Source organism: Microcaecilia unicolor, chromosome 8, assembly GCF_901765095.1.
Source record: "Microcaecilia unicolor chromosome 8, aMicUni1.1, whole genome shotgun sequence".
Classification (NCBI taxonomy): Eukaryota; Metazoa; Chordata; class Amphibia; order Gymnophiona; family Siphonopidae; genus Microcaecilia; species Microcaecilia unicolor.
This window is the reverse complement of record NC_044038.1, coordinates 206,637,341-206,653,768: the sequence shown is the minus strand read 5'-3', so window position 1 is coordinate 206,653,768 and position 16,428 is coordinate 206,637,341. Positions and strand designations below refer to the sequence as shown.

Sequence of the window (16,428 nt, the reverse complement as noted above, 5' to 3'; positions counted from 1 at the left end):
ACATCATCAGTAAATGCCTTTATAAAGCACCTGGGAACTTTCAGGCTTTGCCTTTGCAACAGAGGTCTTCAGATGAGTTTTCGTCTGTGTGTGTTTGTTGCAGTTCCAGCCCTGCTTGTTCCTGTCCTGCCAGTCTTCAACTTCAATCCCAACCCTGCTTGTTCCAGTCCTGTAAGTCTTCAGCTTCAGTTCCAGCCCTGTCTGCCTTCAGCTTCAGCTCCAGTCCTGCTTGTCCGAGTCCTGCTGTTCCAGCCCTGCTGCCTTCAGCTTCAGCTCTAGTCCTGCTTGTCCGAGTCCTGCTGTTCCAGCCCTGCCGCCTTCAGCTTCAGCTCTAGTCCTGCTTGTCCGAGTCCTGCTGTTCCAGCCCTGCTGCCTTCAGCTTCAGCTCCAGTCCTGCTTGTCCGAGTCCTGCTATTCCAGCCCTGCCTGCCATCAGCTTCAGCTCTAGTCCTGCTTGTCCGAGTCCTGCTGTTCCAGCCCTGCTGCCTTCAGCTTCAGCTCTAGTCCTGCTTGTCCGAGTCCTGCTGTTCCAGCCCTGCCGCCTTCAGCTTCAGCTCTAGTCCTGCTTGTCCGAGTCCTGCTGTTCCAGCCCTGCCTGCCTTCAGCTTCAGCTCTAGTCCTGCTTGTCCGAGTCCTGCTGTTCCAGCCCTGCTGCCTTCAGCTTCAGCTCTAGTCCTGCTTGTCCGAGTCCTGCTGTTCCAGCCCTGCCTGCCTTCAGCTTCAGTCCTGCTTGTTTCATTCCTGCTGTTCCAGCCTTGCCTGCCCTCAGTTTCACTTCCAGTCCTACTTGTTCCTGCCCTGCCAGCCTTCAGTTTCAGTTCCAGTCCTGCTTGTTCCAATCCGGCCTGTCTTCCGCTTCAATTCCAGTCCTGCTTGTACCAGTCCTGTCTGTTTTGAGCCTCGATCCTTGTTGGGTGGTTCGCCTGCTTCTGCTGGTTGCCGGCAGTGGCCCAAGGGCTCACTATTCCTGGTTTTTGTGACACCAATCTTCTTTCATGCACAGAAAGGGCAATTCTGTAACTGGGCACTCATATTTACATGTGTAAATGTACAGAATATTAATGCTTCCACATGTGAAGTGCACACTTACCCGTGAAAATACCAGCAGGGTGCCTAAGCGCTATTCTACTACTACTACTAATCATTTCTATAGCGCTACTAGACGTACGCAGCGCTGTACACTGGACATAAAGAGACAGTCCCTGCTTGAAAGAGCTTACAATCTACAGACAAACAGGACAAATAAGGGATAAGGGAGTTACAAAGGTGGGAATGATAAAACATGGGTACTGAACAAGTGAGAAAGGGTTAGGAGTTAAAAGCGACTTCAAAAAAGGTAGGCTTTTAGCCTAGATTTGAAGACAGCCAGAGATGGAGCTTGACTTACAGGCTTAAGAAGCCTATTCCAGGCATATGGTGCAGCAAGATAAAAGGAAGAGAGTCTGGAGTTAGCGGTGGAGGAGAAGGGTGCAGATAAGAGAGATTTACCCAGTGAATGGAGTTCCCAGGGAGGAATGTAGGGAGAGATAAGAGAGGTACTGAGGAGCTGCAGAGTGAATGCACTTGTAAGTCAATAAGAGGAGTTTGAATTGTTTGCGGAAACAGATAGGGAGCCAATGAAACGACTTGAGGAGAGGGCTAATATGAGCACAGCAACACTGGCGGAATATAAATCGTGCAGCAGAATTTTGAACTGTAAAGGCACTATTCTTTAACTTGATCCAGTTGGAGGCATATTTTCAAAGCACTTTGGGAGGCTAAGTTCCATAGGTTTCTATGGAACTTTGGGATGCTAAGTGCTTTGAAAATATGCCTCTTGGTCTACTTGTCTGTAGCTTTGAAATTCCAGACAGTACACTGCTGGTGAAACAACCTGAAAAGCACTTTCTCAGAGTTTTAATAGTTCTGGGTTTCAGGGCCAATGTTAAACATACTGGAGCCCAGGACAGAAATTTTTTTTTTTGGGGGGGGCCCTCCAAAGCCCATCAGTAGGCTATATCTCCTTCAGCTTTGGACAGATTTGTGGCCTCCTATAGCATGGGGGCCCAGGGTTATTGCCTTGTTTGTATCACCCCTAACCCTGGCCCTGCTGGTCTTGAATTTAGAACTGCTGACAAAGTTATAAAATTGAAATTTCCAAGTGTGTGACTGATTTGTTTGTAGACATGCTGCACTGGATTAAGATATAACCAAAGAAAAATGAAATTTGAAGACCTGGTGTGGTTAAGGGTGTGTATTAGAGAATGACACGGGGACCTACAGTAACCGTGGGGATGGGGACAGAGCTTGTGGGGACAGATCCCCTGGGGATGGGGCAGGGACAGAACACACGAGGACAGGGACAAACATGTCCCTCTGTCATTTTCTACTTGGAAGCCTGTTAATGAACTGGACTGTTATTTATGTTTGAGTGATACAGACAATGATATTTTGGGAAAAACAAACAAACATATTGGCCACAACTAGCAAAATTTGAATGGGAGATCCTGTACATTCCTGCTACCAGCACATCTTCTGACTCTGGGCAAGTCACTTAACCCTCCATTGCCCCATGTAAGCCACATTGAGCCTGCCATGAGTGGGAAAGCGCGGGGTACAAATGTAACAAAAAAAAAATCTTCTATTGCAGGAAGGACTGTGGAAGACAAGAGAGCTAGACTGAATCCTGAGATTGTTGATGACTTCTTATTCATCCAATCGTAACAATGCTTCATAGGACATATTTCTCCCCTCTAAGGCATACAGAACAGGTTGTATTTTGTACCCTTGGACATTTTAACAGGGTGGATTAGGATTCCTTAGGGTAGCAGAAGTCAGCTATTGTTGGGGTTGGAAGAGGTGAGGAGGGTTATTATAGCTGCTCACTGTTATTATTGTTTTCTATTTGTAATTTATACACAATAGTTTCACAGCATATTGTTCCTTTTTGTACTTTAATAAAAAGATTTAAATATAAAATTATAATTGTTTGAGGCTTCTGCAGATGAGGACAGCGCCCATTGGGAATGGAACAGGGACGGGATGGAGACAGAACCCATGGGGATGGGGCCAAACATTGTCTCCGTGTCATTCTCTAGTGTACATGGCCCCCCAAAATGTGATCTTTGTTTTAAATTAGATTTTTGTTATGTTTGTGTGTTTTTCCACAGTTTGCATTTACTGTGCATGCAAGTCGACTATATGCACATTAGTTCTTAAATGCACGCATATACAAATGATTTGTGCACACTTAGATGTTTAAGGGCTCATACAGACTGGTTGCATGCTCATAAATGCACATTCCTATGTGGACGCATTTAACATACCCTTGCCTTCTGTTCCTCTGCAGGCCCAGTACAGCTGCATTCGATCATCTGATTTAAGAAAGACCCCGTTTTTTGAGTCCTTTTTTACTGGTTTCAGCACTACTCAGTTTAGTTCCAAGGGGTGCTTTGAAATGATGACCTTGACTGGCTGCTGTGGGCAGACAGGGACTCAGCATGGTTTCCTAGAACTGGGTTGATAAGTGTTACATGGACTAGCAGGGCAATGACAAGCCTCTGATCGTCCATAGAACCAGGGCTTTTTTTGAGGGGGTACTTGGGGGGGGGGCTTTTCCATTGTCTGCTAAATTTGACCCATAGTCCCCAAGTTTTAATGAAAGAGCTCAGGCTCTGCACACCAATTCTGCTTTGTCATAGATTTTGTGACTTGCAGGGGGGTCTCAGTGATCACTCCACCCCTGAAGGGTGGCCTGGCATTTGAGTACTGGCACCTTTTTTCGCTAGAAAAATGCACTGCATAGAACGCTCTTCTTTTTACACAACCCTGATGCAATAAGCCACTGCTTCTGGTTAAAGATCTGACTCTCTCTCCCTCCATCTGTTCCTCACACAGCCCCGCCGCCTGCTGACAGCCACAATGCAAGACGCCTGAGCGATGGAGGCGGAGAGGACTGGCTGCACCGCCACCTTCAGCCCCCCGCCGGCCCCTGCCGTCTACGTGAAGGCTCTGACAGTGCCCGTGTACCAATTGCAGCTGCAGCCAGTCACCCTGAACATCGCCCTGGCGCAGCCGGGCCCGGCCCAGGCCCGCAGCGGCCGCCACCTCTGCCCGCACTGCGGCCGCGACTGCCTGAAGCCCAGCGTGCTGGAGAAGCACGTGCGCTCGCACACGGGCGAGCGGCCCTTCCCGTGCACTACCTGCCGCGTGGCCTTCAAGACCCAGAGCAACCTGTACAAGCATCGGCGCACGCAGACGCACGTGCACAACGCCCGGCTCGCGGCGCCCGGCCTGCACGAGGACCAGGAGCAGGAAGTGCAGCAGCAGCAGCCTGGGGGCCGATCATCGGATAGGAGCGCCGTCCGCAAGTGCGAGAGCACCGACTCAGGATACCTGTCCCACGCTGACAGCGCCGAACTGCAGGGTTGGGGGGGCGGCAGCCCCCTACACGGCCTCTCTGAGCAGAGCCTCCCCGAGGCCGAGGGTCCCGACAGGAAAAGGCTGGAGGAGCACATCGCCAAGCTCATCTCGCACAATAAAGCGCTGGTGGATGACACCCAGCTGGACAACGTCCGCCCTCGCAAGACGGCTCTCTCGAAACAGGGCAGCCTCGATCTACCCATGCCCTACACCTACAAGGACTCCTTCCATTTCGACATCAAGCCCCTGGATGGCACCAGGAAAAAAACAGCAGCCCTCATTGCAGCCAAGTCCAGCTTGATGCCCCTGGGCAAAACCAAGCCTCTGTTCTTTCATTCTGTGCCCACCCAGTTTTCCACCACCATTGACTGTGTGCCCGTGGCCAGGAGCAATTCGATGCCATTTGTGGAGGGCACAAGGACCCTGCAAGAGAAGCTAGGAAGCTCCAAGTCCCCATTCCTGACTCAGAATCCCCTAAATAACAGTTTTTCCAGTTTGCTACACAGCATCAACCAAATGTCCACCCCTTCCATTGATTTTCCTATTAGCCATCCTCGAGGGCTGGTGAGACAGGCAGCTGTGGATGAGTTGCAGCTGAGCAATTCCAGTGATCACCCTCCCTCGGAAGGGAAGCCAGATGGCAAGAAACAGAAAGGGGAGGCGTCAGCAGCCAAATGCAAAACAGCCAGTAAAAAAGGCAGCCAAAAGAAACTCAAAATGTTTTCACAGGAAAAGTGGCAAATATATGGAGATGAAACATTCAAAAAACTGTATCAAAAAATGACAGACAGTGAAAGTGCAAAGAAGCAGAAACATGGTGAAATCTGCAGTAAAGAGCTCACAGCCTCGGTTCCTAATCATCAAAAACTGACCCGGACCATTGCTGTTGGCCAGTACACAGATGGTGGTGTCCCCAACCATGGAAGTCTCCTTCCTTCAGTGGAAATTTCCTCTGCACTTACCAAGACAGCACAGTCTGATGACGTTTCTAGTAGCAGTCAGCTTACTCATGGTGGCTTTACAGAACTAATGGAAATCTTTCGGCCGACAGATCCCGGAGAAAAGCGTGAAAAGAGAACCTGTTCAGTCCAAGAACAAAAGGCCCTGGTTGCAGTCCATTCAGGTCAACGATCTTCCTCTCCAAGCAGTACCAATGCACCAGCCTCCGATTTTCAGCAGGCATCAGACCTACCAAGCAAAAAGTTGATAGATACCGACAAAGCGTTTCTTGTCAGTGTTAATTTACAGCACTCTCATCTTGAAGAACAGACTGACCTCAATGTCCTCAATCAAAATCTAGCCAATATGGCATGCTGTCATGGAGAAAGGAATGCCCAAGAAGGTTGCCACCAAACACAGATGATTTTGACGCTCCATGACAATGGTAGCCATCAAGGGAATGACCAGGAATCTGAAAAGTTACCATCAGAGAGAAAAAAGTTGAAAGTGGAGGAGCTGCAGAGCGCAGATAATTCCTCTGTCCAACCAGGTCCCAGTAAAGAGCAGAGCAGTGGAACAGATGGAACCATTCCAATAGATGCTTATAATGACTCTCTGGCATCAACAATAAGCATTGAAAATGAAGGAAAGAAATCAACAGGGACTCAGGCTGATTCCTATATTGGGAGCTTTGAAGATGAACAAAAAGTCAAAAATCGCACAGAATTATTGGATAACTGGGTTAACTTGAAACACGTTTTAGGCTCAGCTGACACCTTGTTATCCACATTCTGTTCTGCTTTTCAGGGATCTGCACCACCAAGAGAGAATGACCAGGTATCCACAAAGCAAGGAGAGGGGTGTAGTTCTTATAATTTAAACCACTCATCAGAGGACGATGGAAAGAGCCTTGCACCCTCCCAGAACTGCCCAGGGTCCCCACCTGTAGAAAAAACATTTTCTCCAAAATATCTTCTCAGATTGCCTCATGCTGATGCACTTTCACATCCACTGGAGAAAGAAATGGTACCTGCTGCTTCTGGTCCAGTTGCGATCACCAAAGGCCTTTGTAGCATCCCAAGTGCACCAGTCAGCGCTGGGCCTGCCCCTACCTTTCTATTTCCTTTGCAACCCCAGCCAGTGCATGAGTCAGTACTAAAGGGACTGGTAAGAGACACATATGTACAGGAGAACTTAGATCAAATAAAAAGTAAAGTAGAAAACATAAGGCCAGAGACCAAATCAGCAGAAAACAGTAGAGAAGTACTGCCCCTTTCTCCTGGTTATAACTGTAGCTTTATTATATCTTCCAGTGACGTGGGAGAGAGTCAGCACCTGCAGAAAGCAAGCAATGTGTACATAGTAGCTCCCTGCTCAAGTAAAGGCAACTCCACTGAGCACAACAAAAAGCCCCCTGAAGATCAGTGGGAAGCAGGAGACACATGCCCAAATAGCTTTATTCATGCTCCGCAGAGCTCAAAGTATTCTGTGTGCAAATCTGAGATGCCCAGCTATTTTAACCATTACTTTGGCAGTTTTTATTGTCACACAGTTACCACTCAGCAGCGAGGCAGCAGTTCCTTTCCCAACAGGAGTCTGACTTTTCATTCAGGCAACAACAAGGTCCCAGACACAAAGGCCTCCTTCCCGTGCTTGAACACCGAGCCTAGGATTACCTGGTGCTGTTTAACCAGGAATCTCCCGCTACCCACAGTACAGAAAGAGAAGAGCCACTTTGCACACTGTTCGCAGGTTTGTAGCAGGAATAAGCAAAGTCCATTGTCCAGACATGATGCTTTCGTTCTTGACCCAAAAAACACTGGCAAATGTGAGAGTCCCGGCTTGACAACGACTGGAAATCCGAAGACACTGGTTTCTGCCAGTCTGCAAAAAGAAAGGGTATAATAATTTTCATTTTATTGTGTGTGTGTGGGGCTGTTTTAATATAGTGGAGATTTCATGGAAGGTTTTAAAAAGTTATCATACTAAATTGAAGTTGAGACATGTCAAAAGTGGGAGAGAACGTGAGACAGTATTGAACTCTGTTTAAATTAATTTACAGGTAAGATAGACTTTGGAAGTTTGAAATGATGCTTAGAACGCATTCAGTAAGAATTTGAAAAACAGGTACTGGTTAATCTAAATGTGTTCTGAGCCACTAAGGAGCCCAACGTGCGTCAATTTGGAGTTAACGCGTAGCCCTCGCGGTAATTTCATTTTTGATGCGTGTCTGCTACGCGCGCCGTAAAACTATTTTAGTTTTCTGGCGCGCGGCAGAAACTGGGCGGTAATCGTCATTCTATGCGTGTAGACGATTACCTCACGGTTAACGCGTGAGACTTTACTTCTAAGTCAATGACTGGCCGTAAGGTCTCAGACCCAAAAATGGATGCGCACCAATTTTTATCTTGCTGCAAGTCCATTTTCGGCAAAAGTTTTAAAAAGGCCTTTTTTACAGGCACGCTGAAAAATGGCTCTGTGCCTACACTAGCGCAACCCATTTTTCGGTGCACCTTAGTAAAAGGGCCCCTGTATCTTGGGCTGCAGATACTGAGAATGGAGAGGTCCTTTAGTCCTGTGATTGCAGTGTTTATATTTTGATGTATGAGAAATCGCGCCCACTCCTGCTTTATTTTACACTAGCCGCCACCCCTCCACCCGGCCTGGGCCCTCTCTTCGCTATTGAACTTACGTCGCCGAAACGCAGCAGGCAGATCAGCAGAGCTCCCGTCGGCCTACCTTCTCTGCCTGTGTCCCACCCTCGTGTGACGTAACGTCGGCAAGGGCGGGACACAGGCAGGGAAGGAAGGCCGACGGGAGCTCAGCTGATCTGCCTGCTGCGTGTTGGCGATGTAAGTTCAATACCGAAGAGAGTGCTCGGGCCGGGTGGAGGGGGGGGGGGGGGGGCGGCGGCGGCGACTCCGGGTGGGGGGAGCGGTAGTGATGACCTCGGGGGGGGGGGGGGGGGAGCGGTAGCGACGTCGGCGGTTCCCTCCCTCCCCTTCGTGCAGTTTCCCTCTCTGTTCCGCCCCCATCATCACATATTGACGCGGGGCGGGGCAGAGAGGGAAGTCTCTACTGCGCATTTGCGGGTGAGTACAGTCACTCGCCATTTATATGTTTGATAGTACAGGGTGTCAGAGGTTTGAGGTCCAAAGGAGAAGCAGAAGAAGACAAACAATAGTCAACAAGGAGTGGAAGAACGATGGCAATTGAAACATCAGGATGATGCATACAAGTTTATTGAACCAAAACCCGATGTGGCCGTGTTTCAGCAGATGCCTGTATCAGGGGTATAATATCAATTTGCCAAAAAATAAAATAAGATTTCTTTGATGTTAGCAGTGTACCTTCTTTTGTATTTACAAAAGGCGACTGAACCTATTTGAAGAATGCACGCCTGCTAAGCTGTTCTTGCTTCTTCTGGCACGGAGAGCACCACAGAGGTGATGGTCTAGCAATTTTCTACATGGCTTCCTTATCGATAAATCAGATTTCTCTTGAACATCCCTTTGATGAGTTTTTACTTTGCAGACTGTTGACAAGTTCACCATTGTATTTTTCTGTTAATTTATTCTCCTCAAAATTTATTAGTTGGGAAATGGGATTCTTTGTTTCAGTTAATTTTGGACACGACAGCCTTATATCCCAGCCTCTGTGTATTGGGGCCTTTAATGACCATTTTGATTTACCATTATCTTCAAGAGATAAGGGCTTTGTTCTTTTTATGAGTGGCCTAGATTTTACGCAACAAATTGCACGCATCTCTCAATCAGAGGTTCATTTATTGGATTTAATTTTCACTTTCTTCTCCCTATATATGGCTTTCTGTTTGTCAGGAGTCAGACCACTTCCTTGTCATTGTCTGGTTTATGTACAAGATTCACTTCCTGTGAATCCACTGGTAGATCCTATAAAATTCTAAAAAGTTTATTTGGTATCTAGAATACATCCTGTAAAATTTGTGCAGGATTGTAGCCTTCCATTGAATTTTATTGATCTTTCATTATCTGAACAAGTTGAGTTATGGGATTCAGCTTTATCACATTCCCTTGACATTCATGCTCTTCTAAAAGAATTCATGGTTAATCCTTGGAAAAACCAAGACTGGCATCATCATCAGGGTCTGACTTTACTGAGAAAATAGGTTAGGACACGTGAGCGAATATGGAGAAAAATAGATTGGTTTTCTCTAAGCGCCAATTTGTAAACGCCAACAGGAGTGGGCTGAAACACAAAGAAACCAAATTATTCTACCCTTGATGCTAGCCCGTTGTTTCCCTGAAGCTGTGTCAAGGGTAGAATCACGTGGGGGGTTTTTTGCGTTTCAGACCACTCTTCCCGGCTTTTTCATACACACTGGCTTGTAGTGACTTTTTTTGTTTGATGTGGAAGACCAAGGTTCTTCCTTTCAATAATATATCTTTGGCAAGTCCTATGTTTTTTGGCAAATTAATATTATACCCCTGACGCAGTCGGGTTTTGGGTTTTGGTTCAAAAAACGTCTGTGTACTATACCAGAGTGTCCATTGCCATCATTCTTCCACCTCCTTGTTGACCACTATCAGAGGTTTGAGTTAACAACATTAGGATGCCAGGTGGTCAGGAGAGGTTGAGGGATGTCGGTTTTCACTCAGAAGTTCAATTATGGGACAAGCTGCTCTAGCACATGGTGATGGCTGCTAGTCTTAAGGGGTTTGTTCATTTGCTTATGAACTCTGCTGAAATAGAGTGATGGAGCTCACGAGTTATGTAATGTTGAGGCCTACCCCAAGCCCCTATATTCTGTATAAATGGAAACAAAATGCTACATTCTTGGGTAAAATGGCTAGGCTTCCTTGAGCTTAGGTATGGAAGAGAGATTAGTCAAAGAATATTTGTTATAACAGCCAAGGAAGTCACCCCATATTTAGTGCAGCCCTGACCCAGGACTGCTAGGAATTCTGACAAGGTGGGATGGAGAGGCAAGATGATATAAATAGCACTACCCTTGCTCTGTTTCTGATGCATGTCCTCTAAATCCCTGCTGCTTTGAGACTGGAAACTGGGCAAGATGGGTCTTTGGTCAGACAGTTTGTAATTTCCTTTCCCATGTTATTTAGTTTATTGCAACCTAGTCATAGAAGGTAATTAGATAAAAATGTTTTGTCTGATCAACCCTGTGTACTAAAAGTTTCATCTGTTACGTTCAGCAGGGAAATTCAGTATCTGTAGCTGGCTCCTTTGCTAAAGGAAGAGAAATTCCTTGTAGAAATGAAAAACTTGCAGGGAATGAAGCCAGCGGGGGTGATGACCTACAAGAAATTAAAGTCACCAAAAACCGGTGAGTGATATAGTTTTAAATGAGAATCACTATGTATTTAAAGAAAATGAAAGGATGACCTTGAAGCACTTTTCAATCGAAGGGCCACATTGAACATTTCAAATTACCGAGAGGGCTGAATGGGGGCAGAGACCCCCTTTGGAGAAGTCTGCTGAGTGGGGGGTGGGAGGGGAAGACAACATGTGGCCTTTTCAGTGAGATTTCAAATGCTGGAGAAAGCAGGAGGAAGGCAGGGTTACCAGGAGTGTGTCAGATATCCTGCCCTCAGCTTCCTTCCTAACACAGCAGTGGCCTCTTGGGGAGTGGGAAATAGGTGGATGGCAGGCTGAGGTGTGTGTTTGATGCACTGTCTCCCACTTACTCACCCCCATACACCTCTCTTAACAGGCTGTGGTGCTCTTGGTCACCTTCCTGTAGTTTGCTTTGGAAAAGGAAAGTATACCAACCCCCCACTTCAGACTTTCTTACACAAATTCTTGTAAAGCACCTTGGTGGTCTGTCCAAGAAGGAAGTATATCAAATTCGATAAACGTAATATAACATAACGTAACATAATGCTTAGGGCCCTGTTTACTAAGCTGCGCTGTAGGCGTGCTAACATTTTAGCGCTTGCTAAAAATTAGTGCACGCTAATGCTAGAGACACCCATATATTCCTACGGGTATCTCTAGCATTAGCGCATGCTAAAAAGCGCGCCTACAGTGCGGCTTAGTAAACAGGGCCCTTATAGTGTAATTTTAAAACTCCGTGCAGATCAATTTTATTTTCAAAGGGAAATAAATGCTGTCAGTTGTGGGAATGAGTCACCATTCTTGTTTTTTTTTTATTTTTTATTTTTATACAAGGTTTTACATTACTTTCCAAGCAATTCCACTTGTACAGAAAAGTGCTACACAGGAAATAAAAAAATACATGTTTTTTTCCCAAGAAAAGTTTTAAGCAACCACTCAAGTCCACAATATCTCAGGATCCAAGAATTAACTAGAGGAAAAAAAATAAGAAAACGTTTAAAGGACATACCATACCCCAGGTACACGGGCTAGATACACATTAAATGAAGAGCTCATCTTAATCTCCTTCAGTTCTCTTAGTTGCTAGAAAGGCTGATAGGTGAGAAGGTTCAAAGAAAACATATTTAAAGGTTTTATATCTAATAATACATTTATTTATTTATTTAGGGCATTTATATCCCACATTATTCCCGCCCATGGACAGGCTCAATGTGGCGTACAATAGTCTATTAAACAACATTAATACAAAATACAGGAATTAACGTCAGAGAAGGGAAAGAGGAACAACAGGAGGGAGAGGGAGAGAGGGGAAGGTGACAATTTGTCGATGTGGCTGCCGTGGCTCAGAGGGATGTAACACCAGGAGGGCCCACGGCATTTGCTCTACCGAAAAGGAAGGTCTTGAGCTGCTTCTTAAAGGTCGGGTGATCTGGGGTGAATTTGACCACTTGGGGCAGTCCGTTCCAGGATTGAGTGCTAAGATAAGAAAAAGAGGAAGCATAGACAGTCTTATATTTGAGGCCACTGAGAGCTGGATAGTGGATACCTTAAAAAAAGGTTCCACCTATTTGAAGGACTCCAGGCTTCATTAACAGAAACAGCTTACGTCTACGTTGAGTGTCTCTCGATACATCTGGAAAAATTTGAATCTTAAAGCCTATAAACAATTTATCTCTGTTTTTAAAGAACAGTCTCAACAACCATCATTCTTGGTATATTTTATTTATCACATTTATATCCCACATTATCCCGAAAACAAGCTCGAATTCAGTGTGGCTTACAGTTTAGATGAAAAATACAGAGTTTGAATTTCAGTAACAGTGAAGTAGTATGATGAAGTGGCTGAGAGCAACAGATTAGCAAATAAACTAGATTCGCAATAAGACAAGATTATCAACTGGTTATTGCTTTGTCTTCCAATAAAAGATAAAATATCATTCAAGCTATGTACTTTCATTCACAAAATTGTGCTTGGCTCGGCCCCAATATACTACTACTACTACTTATCATTTCTATAGCGCTACTAGACGTACGCAGCGCTGTACACTTGAACATGAAGAGACAGTCCCTGCTCGACAGAGCTTACAATCTAATTACATGAACAACCTCATTGAATTACCCTCACGTAATGCCTCTAAATCATCTAGACAGTATTTTATCCTACATTTCCCGAATTGTAAGAAAGTAACCTACAAACAGTCCATACTGCTAACTTGTCATATAAAGGCACTAAAAATTTGGAACTCCTTAACTAAACCATCAAATGCACCGATGATTATTTGTTATTCTGAAGTCTATTGAAAACTCACTTCTTCAGTCTAGCCTATAAGGAAATAAGCACTGTTCTCGAATAAACTCATGGCATTAATTTTTACCTCATTCCACTACTCCTGTCTATCCTGTTAATCCTAGCCCTCCATAGTTTTCCTCCATATTTCAGTTATTTAGCCTAAATAACTAAGGGCTTCTTTTACAAAGCTGTGCTAGTCAGTGGTGTACCAAGGGGGGGGGGGGGGGGGTGTTGGGGGCGGTCCGCCCTGGGTGCACGCCGCTGGGGGGGGGGTGCCGTGCGCCGGTCAGCGTCGTTGGTTTCCATGCTCCCATGCAGAGGGAGCATGGAAACCAACGACGCTGACCGGCGCGCGGCACCCCCCCAGCGGCGTGCACCCGGGGGGGGGGGGGGGGTTCTTTCGCCGGGGTGGGGGGGTGTCCCTTCGCCGGGGAGGGGGGGGTTGCACTGCATGGGAGGGGGCGCTGCACCTGGGGGGGGGGCGGGGCGCATCAGCGATCCGCCCCGGGTGTCAGCACCCCTCAGAACGCCACTGGTGCTAGTGATTTCCCTGCTGCAAATGAGAGGAAGCCCAAAGGAACTGAATGGGCTTCCTCTCATTTGCCGCACCAGGAATCGGTAACGTGGCTTTGTAAAAGAAGCTCTAAGTATTTAATTACATCTGTTCCTAACTCAGGGGCCCTTTTACTAAGTTGCGCTGAAAAATGGCCTGTGCTGGTGTAGACGTATGTACTAGATGCGCGCAGGTAAAGTTTTCAGCGCCCCTGCTAAAAAGGCCTTTTTTTTTGTTTTTACTGAAAATGGATGCGCATCCATTTTGGGCCTGAGACCTTACCGTTACCCATTGACTTAGCGGTAAGGTTTCATGCGTTAACCAGTGGTAATTGTCAGCGTGTGCACACTGCTGCACACCGTTAGCACCACACGGTAGAAAATAGAAATTATTTTCTGCGTGCATTTTGGACACGCGTCAAAATTAGAATTACCGCCTGGGGCACGCGGTAGCCCGGGCGGTAGTTCTAATTTGATGAGCGTTGTATGCGCGCAGGCACCTACGCGTCTTGGCCCCTCAAGTTTTACTGGCCTAACATTATATGATGTATTTTGCTTTCTTTTAATATATTTTGAACATGTTCATCCTTTTCTAACTGTTATGTAACCACATTGAACCTGACTTCTACTCAGGCTAATGTAGGATATAAATGTCATAAATAAAATAGATAAATAAATAAATATTAACTAATCTAATGAATTCTGGAATTGTCCCTGGATATGAGTTAATTAATACAAACTGTTTTTTTTTTTACATCTTTTTGTTTTCTTTTGTGTACTAGACCTCGCTATGTTAACTATGCCCTTTATAAAACAGGATGGGAAATGATACTGGGCATACACTGGTAACTGCTCCAGTGCAGTACTCCTGAGAGGACCTGGGGGCAGTCTCATAGGATACTATTTAGCTGTAACGTTAAGAACATAAGAATAGCCATACTGGGTTAGACTGATATCCATCTAGCCCAGTATTCTGTTTCCAACAGTGTCCAATCCAGGTCACAAGTACCTGGCGGAATCCCAAATAGTAGCAACATTCCATGTAGAACCCCAAAGATTAGCAAGATTCCATTCAGAATCTCAAAGAGTAGCAACATTCCATGCTACCAATCCCAGGGCAAGCAGCGGCTTACCCATGTCTGTCTCAATAACAGACCATGGACTTTTCCTCCAGTAACTTGTCCAGACCTTTGTCTAAATGTTAATAGGGTGTGACTTTATTCCTACTGTTGAAAAACTCTTTAAAAAAGTAAGACAGCTACTTAGCTCCGGGGTTCTCAACCCATTCCTCGAGACACACCCAGCGAGGTGGGTTTTCAGGATCTCCACAGTGAATATGCATAGATTTGCATATAATAGAAGCAGTGCATCCAATCATGCATATTCATTATGGATTTCCTGAAAACATGACTGGCTGGATGTGACCTGAGGATTGGGCTCGACCCCAGCCTTAGCGATAGGCAGGACAGTTCAAAAGCTCTCATCAACTGAGATTGTTCCAGGCCACAAGGAGGCTGAGCTTACCTTCTTGATGGTTCACCTTCATCCCTTCCATGTGCTGGTCTGTCTTCCACTGCAGACCCGATCTGGCCAGCTCATATCTGTCTCTGACACGAAGGACCTCAACCCCCTCAGTGTCAGCCAGCGGGTTCCTGTGCCTGCCACCGTGTTTCTGTTTATGAATTCTGGAAGCAATGCAAGGATCTGACCCCTGTTAGTCTGCACCTGTGCTTTTAAGGGAACACTAAAACAGCGATTCTGTTTCTTTTTTAAAGAGGAGGATGAGCTTATGACTTTAAGGGGGTCTTTTACAATGGTATGCTAGTGGAGGAGAGACTTGCTGACCTGAACATGTACACCCTGGAGGAAAGGAGAAACAGGAATGATATAATACAGACTTTCAAATATTTGAAAGGTATAAATCCGCAAACGAACCTTTTCCGGAGATGAGAAAGCAGTAGAACAAGAGGACATGAAATGAGATTGAAGGGGGGCAGGCTCAAGAAAAATGTCAGGAAGTATTTCTTCACAGAGAGAGTGGTGGATACTTGGAATGACCTCCCGTGGGAGGTGGTGGAGACGAAAACAGTAACGGAATTCAAACATGCGTGGGATAAACATAAAGGAATCCTGTTCAGAAGGAATGGATCCTCAGAAGCTTAGCCAAGATTGGGTGGCAGAGCCGGTGGGGGGAGGCAGGGCTGGTGGTTGGGAGGCGGGGCTAGTGCTGGGCAGACTTACACGGTCTGTGCCCTGAAAAGGACAGGTACAAATCAACGTAAGGTATACACAAAAAGTAGCACACATGAGTTTATCTTGTTGGGCAGACTGGATGGACCGTGCAGGTCTTTTTCTGCCGTCATCTACTATGTTACTATGTTAGTATTTTTAGCATGTGCTAAAAAATAGTGTGTACTAACCATGTAGATGCCCATATGGGCATCTTCATAGGACATTGTTTTGAGGGGACAAGGACCATCCGAGGCATAAAATATATGTTATGAGGTTATTACACCGTAATATGTTCAAAGGCTCTGATGGTCTCTTCAGCCAGGTGCACTTATTCCCCACATTCAATGTTCTTAGATACCGAACTGAGAGTCCTGGGTCTGCTCATTTCAAGGCACACCGTCTGTGCAAACAGCATCGGCTTCCGAGTAAGGGCAGTCTTCCAGCAAGGCGTGCTGGGCAGAAGCAAGAAAGAAGATGCTGCTTCCCAAAGTACCGAACCACAGGTAAGTCAGCTTCGCAGTACCTCTTTCAAGATCTTCCTTCCTTGATGCTTGTGATAACAACAGTTAATTTATAGCCAGATTCTGCATACATCGCTCAAAGTTGGATATGTAAGTTTGGGTGTGGATCGCAGATCTGCACATAAACTAATTAGCTAATGAGTTGCTAACTGGTGTTAA

The 16,428-nt window shown here is 45.9% G+C and overlaps 1 protein-coding gene across 1 annotated transcript in view; it reads left to right on the top strand.

The window, feature by feature from the left end:
* The first annotated feature begins 3,918 nt into the window (after positions 1–3,918).
* Positions 3,919–16,428, top strand: part of ZNF831 (zinc finger protein 831) — a 63,220-nt gene continuing 50,710 nt past the window's right edge. Inside the window, exons 1-3 of the mRNA XM_030213455.1 lie at positions 3,919–7,239; positions 10,533–10,663; positions 16,103–16,251. Coding sequence (XP_030069315.1) covers positions 3,919–7,239; positions 10,533–10,663; positions 16,103–16,251 — 3,601 coding nt within the window. The remainder of the gene's footprint in view (positions 7,240–10,532; positions 10,664–16,102; positions 16,252–16,428) is intronic.